General features: G+C 32.9%; 3 protein-coding genes across 4 annotated transcripts; 2 read left to right on the top strand and 1 right to left on the bottom strand.

Annotated features, from left to right (window-relative positions):
• The first annotated feature begins 6 nt into the window (after positions 1–6).
• Positions 7–1,054, top strand: LOC109604254 (platelet-activating factor acetylhydrolase IB subunit beta homolog). The gene is made up of 4 exons (XM_020020784.2): positions 7–161; positions 208–356; positions 407–590; positions 651–1,054. Exons 1-4 carry the CDS (start codon positions 105–107, stop codon positions 915–917), a joined length of 657 nt encoding a protein of 218 aa, XP_019876343.1. The 5' UTR covers positions 7–104; the 3' UTR covers positions 918–1,054.
• LOC109604253 (uncharacterized) lies at positions 982–2,841 on the top strand. The gene is made up of 5 exons (XM_020020783.2): positions 982–1,317; positions 1,808–1,955; positions 2,006–2,366; positions 2,416–2,512; positions 2,565–2,841. The coding sequence occupies exons 1-5, from the start codon at positions 1,176–1,178 to the stop codon at positions 2,717–2,719; spliced, it is 903 nt and encodes a 300-aa protein (XP_019876342.2). The 5' UTR covers positions 982–1,175; the 3' UTR covers positions 2,720–2,841.
• Positions 2,828–12,077, bottom strand: LOC109604244 (anoctamin-4-like). 2 transcript variants are annotated; one of them, XM_020020775.2, is made up of 20 exons: positions 11,973–12,077; positions 7,379–7,620; positions 6,908–7,066; positions 6,722–6,856; positions 6,494–6,670; positions 5,869–6,014; positions 5,717–5,816; positions 5,560–5,667; positions 5,299–5,504; positions 5,078–5,244; positions 4,933–5,028; positions 4,761–4,882; positions 4,544–4,708; positions 4,347–4,490; positions 3,981–4,290; positions 3,721–3,926; positions 3,484–3,670; positions 3,275–3,432; positions 3,075–3,222; positions 2,828–3,021 (listed from the first exon to the last, which is right to left on the bottom strand). In XM_020020775.2, the coding sequence occupies exons 1-20, from the start codon at positions 12,031–12,033 to the stop codon at positions 2,903–2,905; spliced, it is 3,156 nt and encodes a 1,051-aa protein (XP_019876334.2). In that variant the 5' UTR covers positions 12,034–12,077; the 3' UTR covers positions 2,828–2,902. The 2 variants fall into 2 exon arrangements, with proteins under 2 accessions (XP_019876334.2, XP_049824755.1); XM_049968798.1 differs by having other exon boundaries at positions 7,379–7,518; positions 11,973–12,073.
• Between the last annotated feature and the right edge of the window lie 1,175 nt (positions 12,078–13,252).

Here is a 13,252-nt window from a genome sequence, read left to right as displayed (position 1 = left end):
TATGCACGTCTGATTGATCTTCCGGAATTGTTTCAATGCCATCTCTTTGATGTTGTTTTATTTTACGACAATACGTTTAATGATTTTTGTCGTAACGTAAGAAAATGTCCGGACCGTGTACTGTGGCGGCTCCCAAAGATGACAAACACTGGATGTCGAAGGTACGAGGGCCAGATTAAATAATTTAAGCACAACGTCTCCTTGTAGCACCTGGAGTACGTGGAGGCTGTTAAGAATTCCGATTGTGATGTGGTCTTCATCGGCGACTCTATAATTGAGTACATGGAGACTAGCTGCATCTGGCACGACATTAAGACGTTGTGCAGATGTGTGAACTTGGGAATTGGAGGGGACAGGTAAATCGTCGAGGAGTTGTTCCAGTTCAGCCTTCAGGTGTTGATTGTAGAGTGGAGAATGTGCTGTGGAGGGTACAAAATGGTGAGATGGATTTTGTTAATCCTGTCAAGGTTGTGGTGCTGTTGGTGGGGACGAATAACGTGAACAATGAGCCAGAGGATATTTTTGAAGGATTGATGGAGATAATCAAAGAAATTAAAACTAGGTTGGGTAACGTGACCATAATATTACCGGTAACCCACTGGAAATTACCTATTGTAGGTCAATAATAATTAAAATAACTTAACTTCTAGTCGTTGCTTCCTAAAGGGCAGTACCCGAACCCTTTCCGCACCAAAAATGAAAACGTTAACAAAATGTTGGAAGAGAAATTCTGCACTGAAGACAAGACTGAAGAGACTGAAAACGTTTATTACGTGTCCATTGGGCAGCACCTCTTGGAGCCGGATGGTACCATCAGTGATAAGCACCTGTACGATTATTTACACCTTACTGACATAGCTTATCTAAAATCATTTGGCATCGTCTTGCAAAAGATGAAGGAGCTGGACTTAACTTAGACAGGGCTTAAAACTTTTAATAGTAATCCTTAGACTAGTACTGTTATGGTTGTGACAATAAGCTTCTCTTTGTTATGACATAAATATTTACTCGTTGATGCAAAAAACATTAAAATAAAATTTATAAAACCCCCTTATCTTAATCAGTGTCATAAACAAACCGTTTATAATTATTTGCTGGCAATACTCGTCAGTTTATCTTATCAGTTAGCCACAAACGAAACAAACTCCAGATACATTTTCATTATAAGCCGCAACATGGAGTTGTTAAAAGTGTCAGAGAATGAGAAAAAGAAGGTGAGGGAGTTTTATGAAACGGACGAGGCAAGGATTAAGCAGGACCTTGAGATTATCAAGGAGTGGTACAAGAAACGACCTCATTTACCTCAAGGTTTAAACAGTAAGTGTTTATTGAATGTTGTGTGGCAGGAGTTTTATCACCTCCTGGTTCTTTCTCTTCCTCTGCAGGAGGAATATTTTTAAGGAATTATACTTATTTAATCTGCTAGTTAAAATATAGATTTATTTTGTGTGTTGTTCTGTACCTAGTTCAACTGATAAGATTATTTTGGTATATTTTTATTAGTTATTACTATAATAGTTATTACAAAGCATATGTCTGTAATATATGATGATGATAAGGCATAAACTTCTTCAAATTTTGGTTATATGGTTTAATTTTTATTCATTTATATATTAGTCACAGATTATGACTTACAGATAGGTGCTGATTGCTCTCATAAGCCTTCATGATGTAATGGTAAATAAACTTTTATCAATTTAAATTATTTTTCTGATTAAATTCAGTTTTATCTCACTTCCGAAAATTGACTGATTACTGATTAAATCATGATGAAGTAAATTAAACTTTATCCATCAACTTATTACAGATGATGGACTCATTGAACGTGTACTTTTGGGCTCCAAGTTCAGAACGGAGAAAACAAAAGACAAACTGGACAATTATTACACCGTCAAGACAGTGTACAAAGAGCTTTTCGTCGGCTTAGACAAGCTGGTGCCCAGTAAACTGGATGCGTGAGTATGAACACTCAAATCCGACCTCTTTTGTTCAACGTACATTCCAGCTTGTACCTGCCACTTCCCAAACTGACTGCCGATCAAGAAAGGATTATTTTGGTAAGGTTGGCCCATCCTGAGTCTAACGAACTAAATTTTGAAGAGTTCACCAAGATGACGTTTGCCATCACTGAGTTCTTCCTGAAGTACGACTATGCCAAAGGTTTGAGGGTGGTTGCCGATTTTAAGGGCGTGAGGTTGGAACATATCACCAAAATTAACGCCTCGTTGATGCAGAAGATCGTGTCTGCCACCCAAGACGCCTTGGCTAATAGGGTGCTGGGAATTGACTTGTTCAGTACACCCTCTTACGTAAACATTTTGTTGGGCATCTTGAAGAGGGTGATGAAACCTAAGCTTTTTGAAAGGGTAAGCCTCAGACTCCTTGGTGAGGTGTTGTTTCAATATTTGGTTGCAGATTCGAATTCATGACAATTTAGAATCTCTTACAATACCAAAAGATTTGCTGCCTGAAGACTTAGGTGGTACCTTGGAGCACACGTCCAAGCTTTTAGGTAAATATTTGGAGGGTGATTCACGTTGAGTTGATACTGAATTGTGTTTTAGAAAAATGGGATGCCGAATTCGAAACCCACTCCAAGTTTTTAAAGGAGGAGGTCACTTTGTGTTCAGATGAGTCCAAAAGGCAAGAGAAGTCGAAGTATAATGTTGTCGATTCTTTTGGAGTGGAGGGCAGCTTCAGAAAACTAAATTTAGATTAGCTGTTACAAAGACAAAGACCCAGCCGCAAATATGACACTAAATCCTATAGAAGAGACTAAGTTAAATAAAGCTTTTTAAGGTTGTTGTTGTTGTTCAAATAAATACCATTAAAAACTAAAAACATATATTTTTTACACTTATATGTAAGTTAGAAAAAGTATGTACAATTAATTTAATTAAAGTTAGGAAACTTCCCAAACTGTAGATGATATAGAATTCTTTTTCCTGCTGGCCACTTCAACGTGAGCGTCCAATCCGTCAGATAATCTACTGAGCCTCCTTGCCCAAGATCCTCTCAATCCTTTAAACAACATGAATTGTATTTTTGAAGTATTTTGATTATTGTTTTGTTACCTGTCATTTTCTGATCGGATTTGTAAGCGTTGTTGTTGTCCCTCATGGTTGAGATCATGTCCTCGTAATCGAGATCAGATTTCCTAAGACCATGCTCATACTTTGCTTCTTTGGCCAACTGAGCTTCACGTTGCATTTGTGTCTTTAACTAAAAATCAGCTGGGTTAATTAAAAATTCAGTTGGTTAGGTGGAGGGTTACCTCTGATGGTACATCTGGTATTACGTACTGCATGATGCCAACTAGGGCGAATACAACATGCTCGAAAATGACAACGAAGGCTAATCTGGCAGCAAAGACGTGCCAATATTGAGGGCTCAGGCCGTAAGGGTCTGTTTCGTTTGGGCCATTACGATATCCTGCAAAAATATTGACAGTCAACAAAGTAACAAAGTATTGATTGAATTTACCTCTGTATTGGCAAGTATCTGGTGGTGGTTCATCTTCATCATCTCCACCCATATTGTCGTGGTAATGGGAAGTATTAAAAACTGATAAAGAAGAATCAATATATCCAGTCAGATCTTCAGTTAATGAATACTTGTACTGATAAACCATCCTAGGTATGAAATCACTGGTGTAAGCTATCACAAAGGCCTAAAAACCAATTCGTTACAGCCCCAGATGTAAGATCATGACCCCCTTACATTTGATACAACTGCTGCATACGTTATGGCTTTTAAAATCCCATACCAGGCGCCAATATCTTCCACTCGTTCAGCAAGAGGCCTTCTAGCCTGCGTCACGAATTTATAAGCGTCCAATCTAATTTCAGCTATGTTATTTAATAAGGCACATAGTGGAGCCAATGGAAACGCTGCCACGAACAACGTAATGAAACCATATTGTAAAACTACAAACACAAATCAATAAAACCTTTAACTCACATATTAATTGTGCTACGTACTCATTTCTAAGTACTCATCAAACAAAGCAAGACGCCCGGGGTCCTGCAGGTGGTAATCCTCCTCCCATCTGGTGTGCTTTCTGTTCAGATCCTTGGTGTTGCTCCTGTGCGACCGCCTCCGCCACCAGTTGTAGAAGAACGGGTTGAACAACTCGATGAAGTTGTTGAAGATCTGCTTGCCCACCATGATGATGGAGAGCTGGATGCACAGTTCGCTCAGACATCCGGCCGGGTCGCAGATGTCGCCTTTCACCCGCAGGAACTCGGACTGGCGACTCGTCGTGTCGCCTGGGTAGTCGAAGAATCTACCCTGTTGGTATCAAAGTGTTTTAGATATATTGGGGGTAATGTTGTTGGGGGTCGTACCTTGAAGAAGGCGATGTAGATTAAAGATGAATAGTAGTTCATGAATTCGAACAGAAATATTTTGAAAGTGTATAAATCTTCGTATTCAGTCTGTGTTCTTGGAGTCTCCAAATTCGTTAGGTATATAGCTAATCTATGATAAAACTGGAAGATGACACGTTGAAGGTGGTTACAGGAATGACTAGTATGGTACTCACTCTAGTTAGGCACATGATGATGATAAGATTGAGACAAGCAGCAGACACAGATGTGACGATTTTGGCATGTTTCTTAAGGAAAAGTGATCCACTGCCGTATATTACTGATACTAGAGACAGTCTATAGATTATAGTACCCAAAACGGTACACAACACTACCATTAACTGAAACACAACAATTTACTTATTTACAAGCTTTTTGATGTTTAAGTAGTACCATAAGAAAAACTGAAGAACCAGTCGCAGCAAAACGAACTGTTTTGGTCCAGGTTGGTAGAAATGGTTCTTTTTCCCTTGTCACTGGGTTTGTTCTGAATGTTTTCACGCTGGTCTCAAATTCTACAAGGTACAAGGATAAAGTAAGTCTTGTTTATAGGACATTGGTTTACCTGGTCGAGGTTCTTCGTCCATTTCAGTGTCTTGGAGGTCCCATTCCCATTGGATGACGTTCTGTTTTCTCCTCCAAAGTTCCAGATAAACCGTTGCTACAAATTGAGTGTTAATAGTTAATCAGGGGTGATGTGAGTGACTTACCCCACAAACTCATGAAGATGGCAAAAAATACAGTGGCAGGATTGTCAAATAGATAAGTTAACCTAGCAAATTTACAACTCTCAATTAGTCTTTGATATTTACAAGCTTTATCACATAATGGACACAAAGTTATATTCCCAGGTCCTACAGGATCACATATTTCTTTGCTGGAAACAAACTGTGGTTACGAAAACTTCTAAATGAAGACGATGGATAGTTACGTTGGTATGTTATCATCACTATCTATGGTAAAAAGGCCATACAAAAAACACAAGGTTCCAACTATAGCTGGAGCAATCAACATTTTGGTGTAGAAGCCCAACCAGCAAAAATACAACCCAATCTTGTCCCCAAAGTACCTTCTGATCAGATTTAAAGGTTGGCGTTTCATCCACTTAGCTGGTCTCGCCCACTCCAAGTACAACAACTGAAATAATCCTTGAATAAGCAAACAATGGTTTGAATGAGTGCTTAATAGTTACTCTTCTGTCCAAGATTTTGCCATCGCTTGTTTCCTTCTCCCATTTGCCTTCGTGCAACGGAAAACAAGCTATGTAGGTGCCATCGTTCAATAACCTTCGAATGCCGACCTACAATTTCATTTTGAAAGCAGATATAGATAACCATTTGGTTGCTTACTTTGTCTGTGTCGTCGAATTTGACCCGCAGCAAAATTTGCATCACAATCAGACTCCTTTGGGCGCTTGAATAGCTGGTCACCCTGTCTTTGACAACAAACCTAAAAGGAGAAAGTTAATTTACAATTTCGATGCGGTTTTATACGTGTTTACTGTTCTTCTCTGTCGGCCCCCTCGGTGGCGTCATAAAACGACGGCTCCTTGTGTATCAGGTCGTGGTTGTACTCGGTGAACTCCCTGGCTTTCCTCATCAGCCGCTTCCAGAAGCTCTCCGACTTGTTTTGGTTCTTCTGGTCGTCCTAAATTAATCTTGTGTAATTATAAACCCATTTACTGAAGCCACGAAATGATTGGGCGGTCGTAATGTCCGCATTAGCTAATGGTAAATTAAGATGATTGGCTCAGATATGTGAAAGGTCAGACTTTGCGGCTCAATCAAAACATTCCGCCCACACAGTGACCTAAAGAGCCGAACGAAATTCGATCGGGACACCGGGTGAAATTAATGTTTAATTGGTCTGCGTAATTTTCCATGGGTTGATGGACAGCTGCCAATTGTTTTGATTTGTATGCATGGATATTTTAATCGATACGTGTAACGATGTTGAAAAAGTTCTTAGAAAAATATTGGATCTTCCCACTTAAGTGTGGGAAGAGGTCAGCTGCATCTAAATAATTGATTTGTCTATTTTTAATTTATTGAAGTCGTTATTTCCAAAGACCTCGGGAAGAATGGGCAAAACAAGTCGTTAAGGTGCATGAATTATTCAACACTCACCCAAGCTTTGACTGATATTGTGATGAAGCGCTTTATGGGCAGCTTCAGGCCCATGACGGCTGCGTATCGGGTCTTGGTCTTCCACGGTAGGTGCACCTTTAGGAACCAAGTTTTGCAGTCGAACGAAAGGTCTTTGTGTTCCAGCTCCAGCTCCAGCCCTTCCTTGATCAGGTTTTCCTTCAAACGACAACAGTTAGGTTTGTTTAGAACCTTGGGAGCAACACCTACTTGAAACACCCTCCTGTTGTCCCTCCTTCGAGCCTCAGCTTCAGTCATCACCCCCAACTCCTCCTCCTCATACACCAACACCATGTCGATTTTCCTTCGCCCATCCCTGAAGTACAAACTCTCGGGGTCCAATATCTGGAAGTAACTGGTGTTAACTGGGATTAACAGGGATGACGTAAAATTTACCGCATCCTTTTCCGGGCTGGGTGCGTTGAGCTCCGTGAACTCCTCTTCAGGAGTGTCCTGGACCAAAGACGGCAGAGGAGTGCCCGGTATTGCCCTGTGGGTATCGTTGCAGGTCGGGCCGAAGGCGTCCTTTATGGATGAAAAGTTGTTGATTTTCATCTGCGGAACAAGAACCTCGTTGTTGTATATTTTATTGTCCCAACCTTGGGCCTGACAATTATTATTAATACCGGAAAAATGGGACAACCACCTGAATAATACATAACCTCCACGTGTTCAGGAGTTAGACGTGACGTCGTTCGGGAATACCAAAACGAAATTTCTCGAAATGTCACTATAAAAAGCTCGGTGCGGATAAAAAATGTTATTACAATTCTATGTGATCTATTTTTACGGCTGTGACGTCAAAAACGACACGACACTGTCTATCGATTGGTTTTGCATTCCAATTTTTTTATTCTCACAACTCACCCTTTCCGATTGGAGCGAGCCCCTGCGCTGCTTGAGGCTGCCCCTGGGACTCTCCTCGATGCCGTTCAGACACTTGTCGTCGGCGCCGGTGATTTTCTGGTACCTGGAGATGTTGACCAAGGACTGCGATCTGGTCTTCTCTAGAAAATGTGCGGACAGGGGGTGAACTTGGGGTGTGGATTCGCGTTCGATGGGCACGTTCAAGCTGCAAGTGCTTTCGTTACTGGGTCGTCTCGAGGAGCCTGCAATAGAAATGATTGTTTTACAATTGGAGTTGTGACGGGGCTCTTTGATGGTGAAGACTGAGCAGTTTCCAAAAGCACTTGTACCTTTTTTGGGCAACGTGTCGGAGGTGTTGCTCAACTGTCAGGCAAAGGATTAATAAAACACCCCATAATTTCGCCTTGGATCTAATAGACGAACATTAAGCTGTTGCTACCGACGAGTTATCCGGACTAACATCTAATGACCAACAACGGTGTGTTACAAGCTAATCCATAGTTCAATTTAGCGGCCATTTAAGGGTTTAACACCGTTATCGGGCACGCAATTCGATTATCCGTGTGTTATTTGTCTTTAAACCTAAATTGACGTTGCATGACGTTGAGTAACGACCTCAGATAATTGATACGATGGATTGGTTGGGTGGCGATTGGGTTGTTATTTAACGTTAATTAGTGGTTACCTTTTTACGCCTTGGTTATTGTTATAGATTTTCCACCCATTCTGACGGTTTAATTAATTAGGTTATCAAATTGTAGGACATCGAATTTTGTTCCAACCCCCTTTTTGACATGAATGTAATTTCATGATAATGTAAGACATTTTTGTTTCTCATCATTTAATTTATTGTTTTTATTAGTATTTTATTTTCAAATTTTTCATATTTTTATTTTGCCAATAGAACTAATAGGAAATGGAGGGGGCCATATCAAAAACAAAAAAAAAAGGATTTTTCTTTTTTTGATATAAAATGGTGGTCCACATATACATTTTTAATTTTTAAAATTTTAAATATTTTTTAAAATTTTTTTACTTTATTTTGAAAGTTATTTAACATTTTTGGGAGGCATTCAACAAAGCAATTTATAAATTTATTTAATTTTTAAAATATAAATGGTTCATTAAAATAATTTTCTTTAATAATTGTTAAATGATCACTGTTACTAAACTAAAATTATTAAAATAATGTTATTTTTTGGCCCAGACTTTAATTTATATTTTTAGAAATTAATTTTTTAATTTTTAATATTTTTTTTTACTTTTCCAATGGGAATTAATTGGAATTGGAGGGGGGCAGACAAAAATAAAAAAGTATAATAATTTTTTTTAATTTTATTTAACATTTCTAAGTTACGTACAACGACAAGATTTACAAATAATTTTGTTTTTATAAATTTAATACACATATAAAAATATTAATAATAATTTGACTTACATTGTAATGTTTATGTAGATCAATGCACAATTTATATATTAGTATTTTACTTTTGAATTTTTCATATATTTTTTTGTCAATAAAACAAATAGGAACCGGAGAGGGACATATTAAAAACAAAAAAATAAAAATATTTTTTTTTAATTAAGGAAGGCTTATTTTTGATTCACACATACAATTTTAATTTTAAGAATTTTTAAAATTTTTCTACTACACCCATTGGAACTGGAGGGGGGACAGATAAAAAACAAAAACTATATTTATTTTTTGAACTTATTTAATACTTTTGGGTGCCATTCAACAAAGAAATTCATAAATTTATATAATTTTTAAAATATAAATAAAATATGAAAATTATTTTCCCAAATAATTGTTAAAAAATTAATGTTAATGAACTAAAATTTTTAAAATAAGATTTTTGGGCCAAACTTTAATTTTTAATTTATAGAATTTTATTTTTTAATTTTTAATACATTTTTTAACTTAATTAATTGGAACTGGAGGGGGCACACAAAAATAAAAATAATATAATAATTTTTTTAATTTTATTTAACAATTTTAGGTTTTGTACAACGACGAAATTTATAAATAATTTCATTTTTATAAATTTAACACACATATAAAATTAAATTAATAATAATTATTAAAAATTTGACTGACCTAGAGTGTTTATGTGAATCGATAAACAATTTATAAGTTCTATTTACAAACAAAACGCAATAGATCCAAATCTACATACATACACATATTAACGTAGACAACAAAACATTGAAAATATGAAAGTAATTTTTTTATATTGTCACTAGTAAATAGTCGGTAATTTATTTCTATTTTTGAATTGCATGTTCTGAATAGTTTTATGACTATGATTAATTTAATTTATGTTTTTGTAAACACTAATTTTATTATAAACATGTTTTAAACAACCATTTATTTAATTTATTAAATTAATTTTATTGTACGTATCACCCACATGAAAAAAATCGATGTACAATTATGGAATATTTTTTTTTGGATTTCACTTAAATTGATGAGGAGTTATTTGTGTCACGGAAGTGGAAACAAATAATGACACACTTTTCCACGTTCAATTTGGTGGGAAATAATGGTTTGTTCAGCGGAAAGACAAACGATAAACATTAAGGGTGTTTACAAAAATGTAATCGGACATGCGAAAGGATTCTATAAAAATACCAAGACATCTATTTATTACAAGGAAATAAATTTAAAAATATGAAAAGAGTGAATATTTTTAATTTGACAATTTGGGTACAATTATGAGATTTTTAAAATATATTCACATTTAAAATTATTTCAATTGTGTATTGATATTTTAACAATACGTTATAAAAATTTACGGTCGATAATTCTAATTTAATAATGAAATGATAATTTAATTCTTTTAGCATTGTGCAAAATTTATATGAATATTTTCATATAATACAATAATTCTGTTAGTAATAATAATTAATTAGTATTTAATTAATTTTCGATTAATGCTTTTATATAAAGTCTATTTTAAATTAAAAAATAAATAATTGTTAAAAAAAAATTAAAATATTTTTACAGTTTTTATATATAATATATTATATTTTTTAATCATATTATAAATAAAAATTTTTTATTCTTTATTATGTAACTAGTTTAAATTATTTATAATAATTATTTGTTAATTATTGATTATTTTGTATTTATTTTATTTATATTAAATTAATTTATATCTTTAAATTAACTTTTTATTAATTGTAAATTTTAAATTCATTTTCAATAAATGGTGAATATTAAATACTTTCTAGAAACATTTATTTTGTAATAAATTAAATATTTTATGCTAATTTAAATTAATAAGTTTATTTATTTTATTCTGTATTATGTAAATAATAAACATTATTTTTATAAATTTGTAATTAAATATTTAAAATATTTTAAATTTTTGATTTCAATAAATAAGAAATATAAAATATTCTGTATATTTTCTAGAAATGGATTAATTGTTAATTTAAATAAATAAATTGATATATTTTATTCAGCAATATATAAATAACTTCAATAAATATCAAATATAAAAAATCTGTACATTTTAAATTAATTTTCAATAAATAATAAACTTACAATATTCCGTTTATTTTCTAGAAACATTCATTTTTAATTGATTAATTAATTTATGCTAATTTAAATAATAAATTGATTTATTTTACTCTATATTATGTTAACGATTTATTAAATATTTATTTATTAACAATTCACTAAATTTTAATGATTATTTTATAATAATTTTATATATATTTAATTTGGATATTTAAATTATTTTCTGTTTTAATTACTATTTTAATTGGAAATTTTAATTCAAGTTTCAATAAATATTAAATATTATAAAATCTGTAAATTTTATATTAATTATCAATAAATAATAAACTTTAAATATTCCGTTTATTTTCTAGAAACATTTGTTAATTGATTAATTAATTTATGCTAATTTAAATCAATAAATTGGTTAATTTATTTTATTCTGTATATTATTAAATATTTCATTAATAAATTTTAATAATTATTTTATAATAATTTTATATTTAATAAAGGTGGATATTTAAATTATTTTCTTTGTTTTAATTTAAATTTTAATTAGTTATTTTAAATCAATTTTCAGTGAATATTAAATATAAAAAATTTAAATTCAATTAATTTTAAATTAATTTTCAGTACATAAAAAATATAAAATATTATGTTTATTTTCTAGAAACATTAATTTTTTAATTGATTAATTAATTTATTCTAATTTAAATAATCTATAATTGACTTATTTTATTCTGTGACATGTAAATGATTTATTAAATATTTAATTAATGATTTTAAATTTATTTAATTTGGATATTTAAATTATTTTCTTTGTTTTAATTTATATTCTAATTGGAAAGTTTATCAGTTTTCAATAAATATTAATATAAAAAAATTAAATTAATTTTCAATAAATAAATATAAAATATTCTGTTTATTAAAATAAATAAATTGATTTATTTTATTCCGTATTATGCAAATTAATTAACTTATTTTTTTAAATATTAAATATATATGAGATTTTTCATTTTTTAATGAATATTTGAATTTTATGGAAACAACAAATTTTAATAAATATTCATGTCCACAAATAATACTCACTGGCAGACCTCGACTGACTCTCCGACTCGATGAACAACGTATTAACGTCTTTGTTGTCCATCTTGGTCCCGTTGATGTTCTCTCGTGACGGGTGATTCCCCGGAAAACAACAACTACACACCGTCCAACATCACAGCGACGACGAAGATTTGCGGTCCGCAACGTTCGGCGTGATGCCGGCCTGAACTTGCAACCGAAAAACAACAAAATAAAACCGGTGCGTCCGGACGGCGCTGACACGTATCGACTGTGCACGACTGTCCGAATGCGACGATCCACCAAATGTATCACTCGGTATCGACAAAGACACGCGTCCATAATTTATTAGGCAGCGCCATAGAAACGGTGGTATATAACAGAAATAAAATCAATTTCAACCTATATTTCCTGCGGGACAATTATTATTATTAATATTACAGTGATTCTAATTGTCGGAGGATGCGGGGCGCACGTTCCGCCGTGTGGGCTTTCATCCGCCGAACGGGGCGGATGGGCGGCCAGATTCGTTTGCCCCGTTCGGTGTGGTGGGACGGTGGGACGTCTTTGGTGGCACGCAACTGTGACGATCCCCGGCCGCGTTGATCAAGGGTGTGTTGTAGACAAACAATTACACTGCTAAATGATAAGATGATCAAATTTAGCAGTTTGCTAACATTTATATATTAAAATAATGTTATAAATCTTTATAAAATTTAAATAGTGTTTGTGAAAATTAAAATGTTCAAACGTTATTTAAAATTTTATTAATTTAATATATTATCTATAAAATATACAAAATATACAAAAACTGAATAAAAATGTATAATATAATTAATTTATTTAAATTCAGCCTTCAAATTCAATTAAAAAAATAAATTAGAAAAAATTCTATTTATTTTTAAATCATATAAATTATATAATTACAAAATTTAAAATAAAATTTAATAAAAAAATTTTGTATGGAAAATGATCGTATGGATTTTGATCGTATGGATTTTGATCATATGTAAATGATCGTATGGATTTTGATCGTATGGAAAATGATCGTATGGGATTTGATCGTATAGAATTAGGTCACTTTACGTTTTTAGGAATTTTTCAATGAATTTTTGAGATTTTAGCAGTTTTTTACGTTTTTAGTAAATTTCTTCGAATTTTGCTTTCACAAGAAATTTATTTCATAATAATTTTCACATGAAATTTTTATAATTAAAATTTTTTTGGTTATAGAAGTGTAATAAACAGCTTGTTTTATATATAAAAAGTTATCAGTTCAATTGACTTCCGTAAATTTTGAGAAC

This window comes from Aethina tumida, chromosome 6 (assembly GCF_024364675.1).
Source record: "Aethina tumida isolate Nest 87 chromosome 6, icAetTumi1.1, whole genome shotgun sequence".
In the NCBI taxonomy this organism is placed as follows: domain Eukaryota; kingdom Metazoa; phylum Arthropoda; class Insecta; order Coleoptera; family Nitidulidae; genus Aethina; species Aethina tumida.
The sequence above is the reverse complement of the archived record's forward strand: the minus strand, read 5'-3'. Positions and strand labels throughout refer to the sequence as shown.

Excerpts from the sequence above, each read along its gene's own strand:
- LOC109604253 (XM_020020783.2), top strand. The coding sequence starts at position 1,176 with ATGGAGTTGTTAAAAGTGTCAGAGAATGAGAAAAAGAAGGTGAGGGAG. Across the intron at positions 1,956-2,005 it reads GTGCCCAGTAAACTGGATGC|CTTGTACCTGCCACTTCCCA; the intron begins GTGAGTATGAAC and ends CGTACATTCCAG. Across the intron at positions 2,513-2,564 it reads GCACACGTCCAAGCTTTTAG|AAAAATGGGATGCCGAATTC; the intron begins GTAAATATTTGG and ends ATTGTGTTTTAG.
- LOC109604254 (XM_020020784.2), top strand. The coding sequence starts at position 105 with ATGTCCGGACCGTGTACTGTGGCGGCTCCCAAAGATGACAAACACTGG. Across the intron at positions 357-406 it reads TTGGGAATTGGAGGGGACAG|AGTGGAGAATGTGCTGTGGA; the intron begins GTAAATCGTCGA and ends TGTTGATTGTAG. Across the intron at positions 591-650 it reads ACGTGACCATAATATTACCG|TCGTTGCTTCCTAAAGGGCA; the intron begins GTAACCCACTGG and ends CTTAACTTCTAG.
- LOC109604244 (XM_020020775.2), bottom strand. The coding sequence starts at position 12,033 with ATGGACAACAAAGACGTTAATACGTTGTTCATCGAGTCGGAGAGTCAG. Across the intron at positions 5,817-5,868 it reads GGGGCCGACAGAGAAGAACA|GTTTGTTGTCAAAGACAGGG; the intron begins GTAAACACGTAT and ends TTCTCCTTTTAG. Across the intron at positions 4,883-4,932 it reads GGACGAAGAACCTCGACCAG|AATTTGAGACCAGCGTGAAA; the intron begins GTAAACCAATGT and ends TGTACCTTGTAG.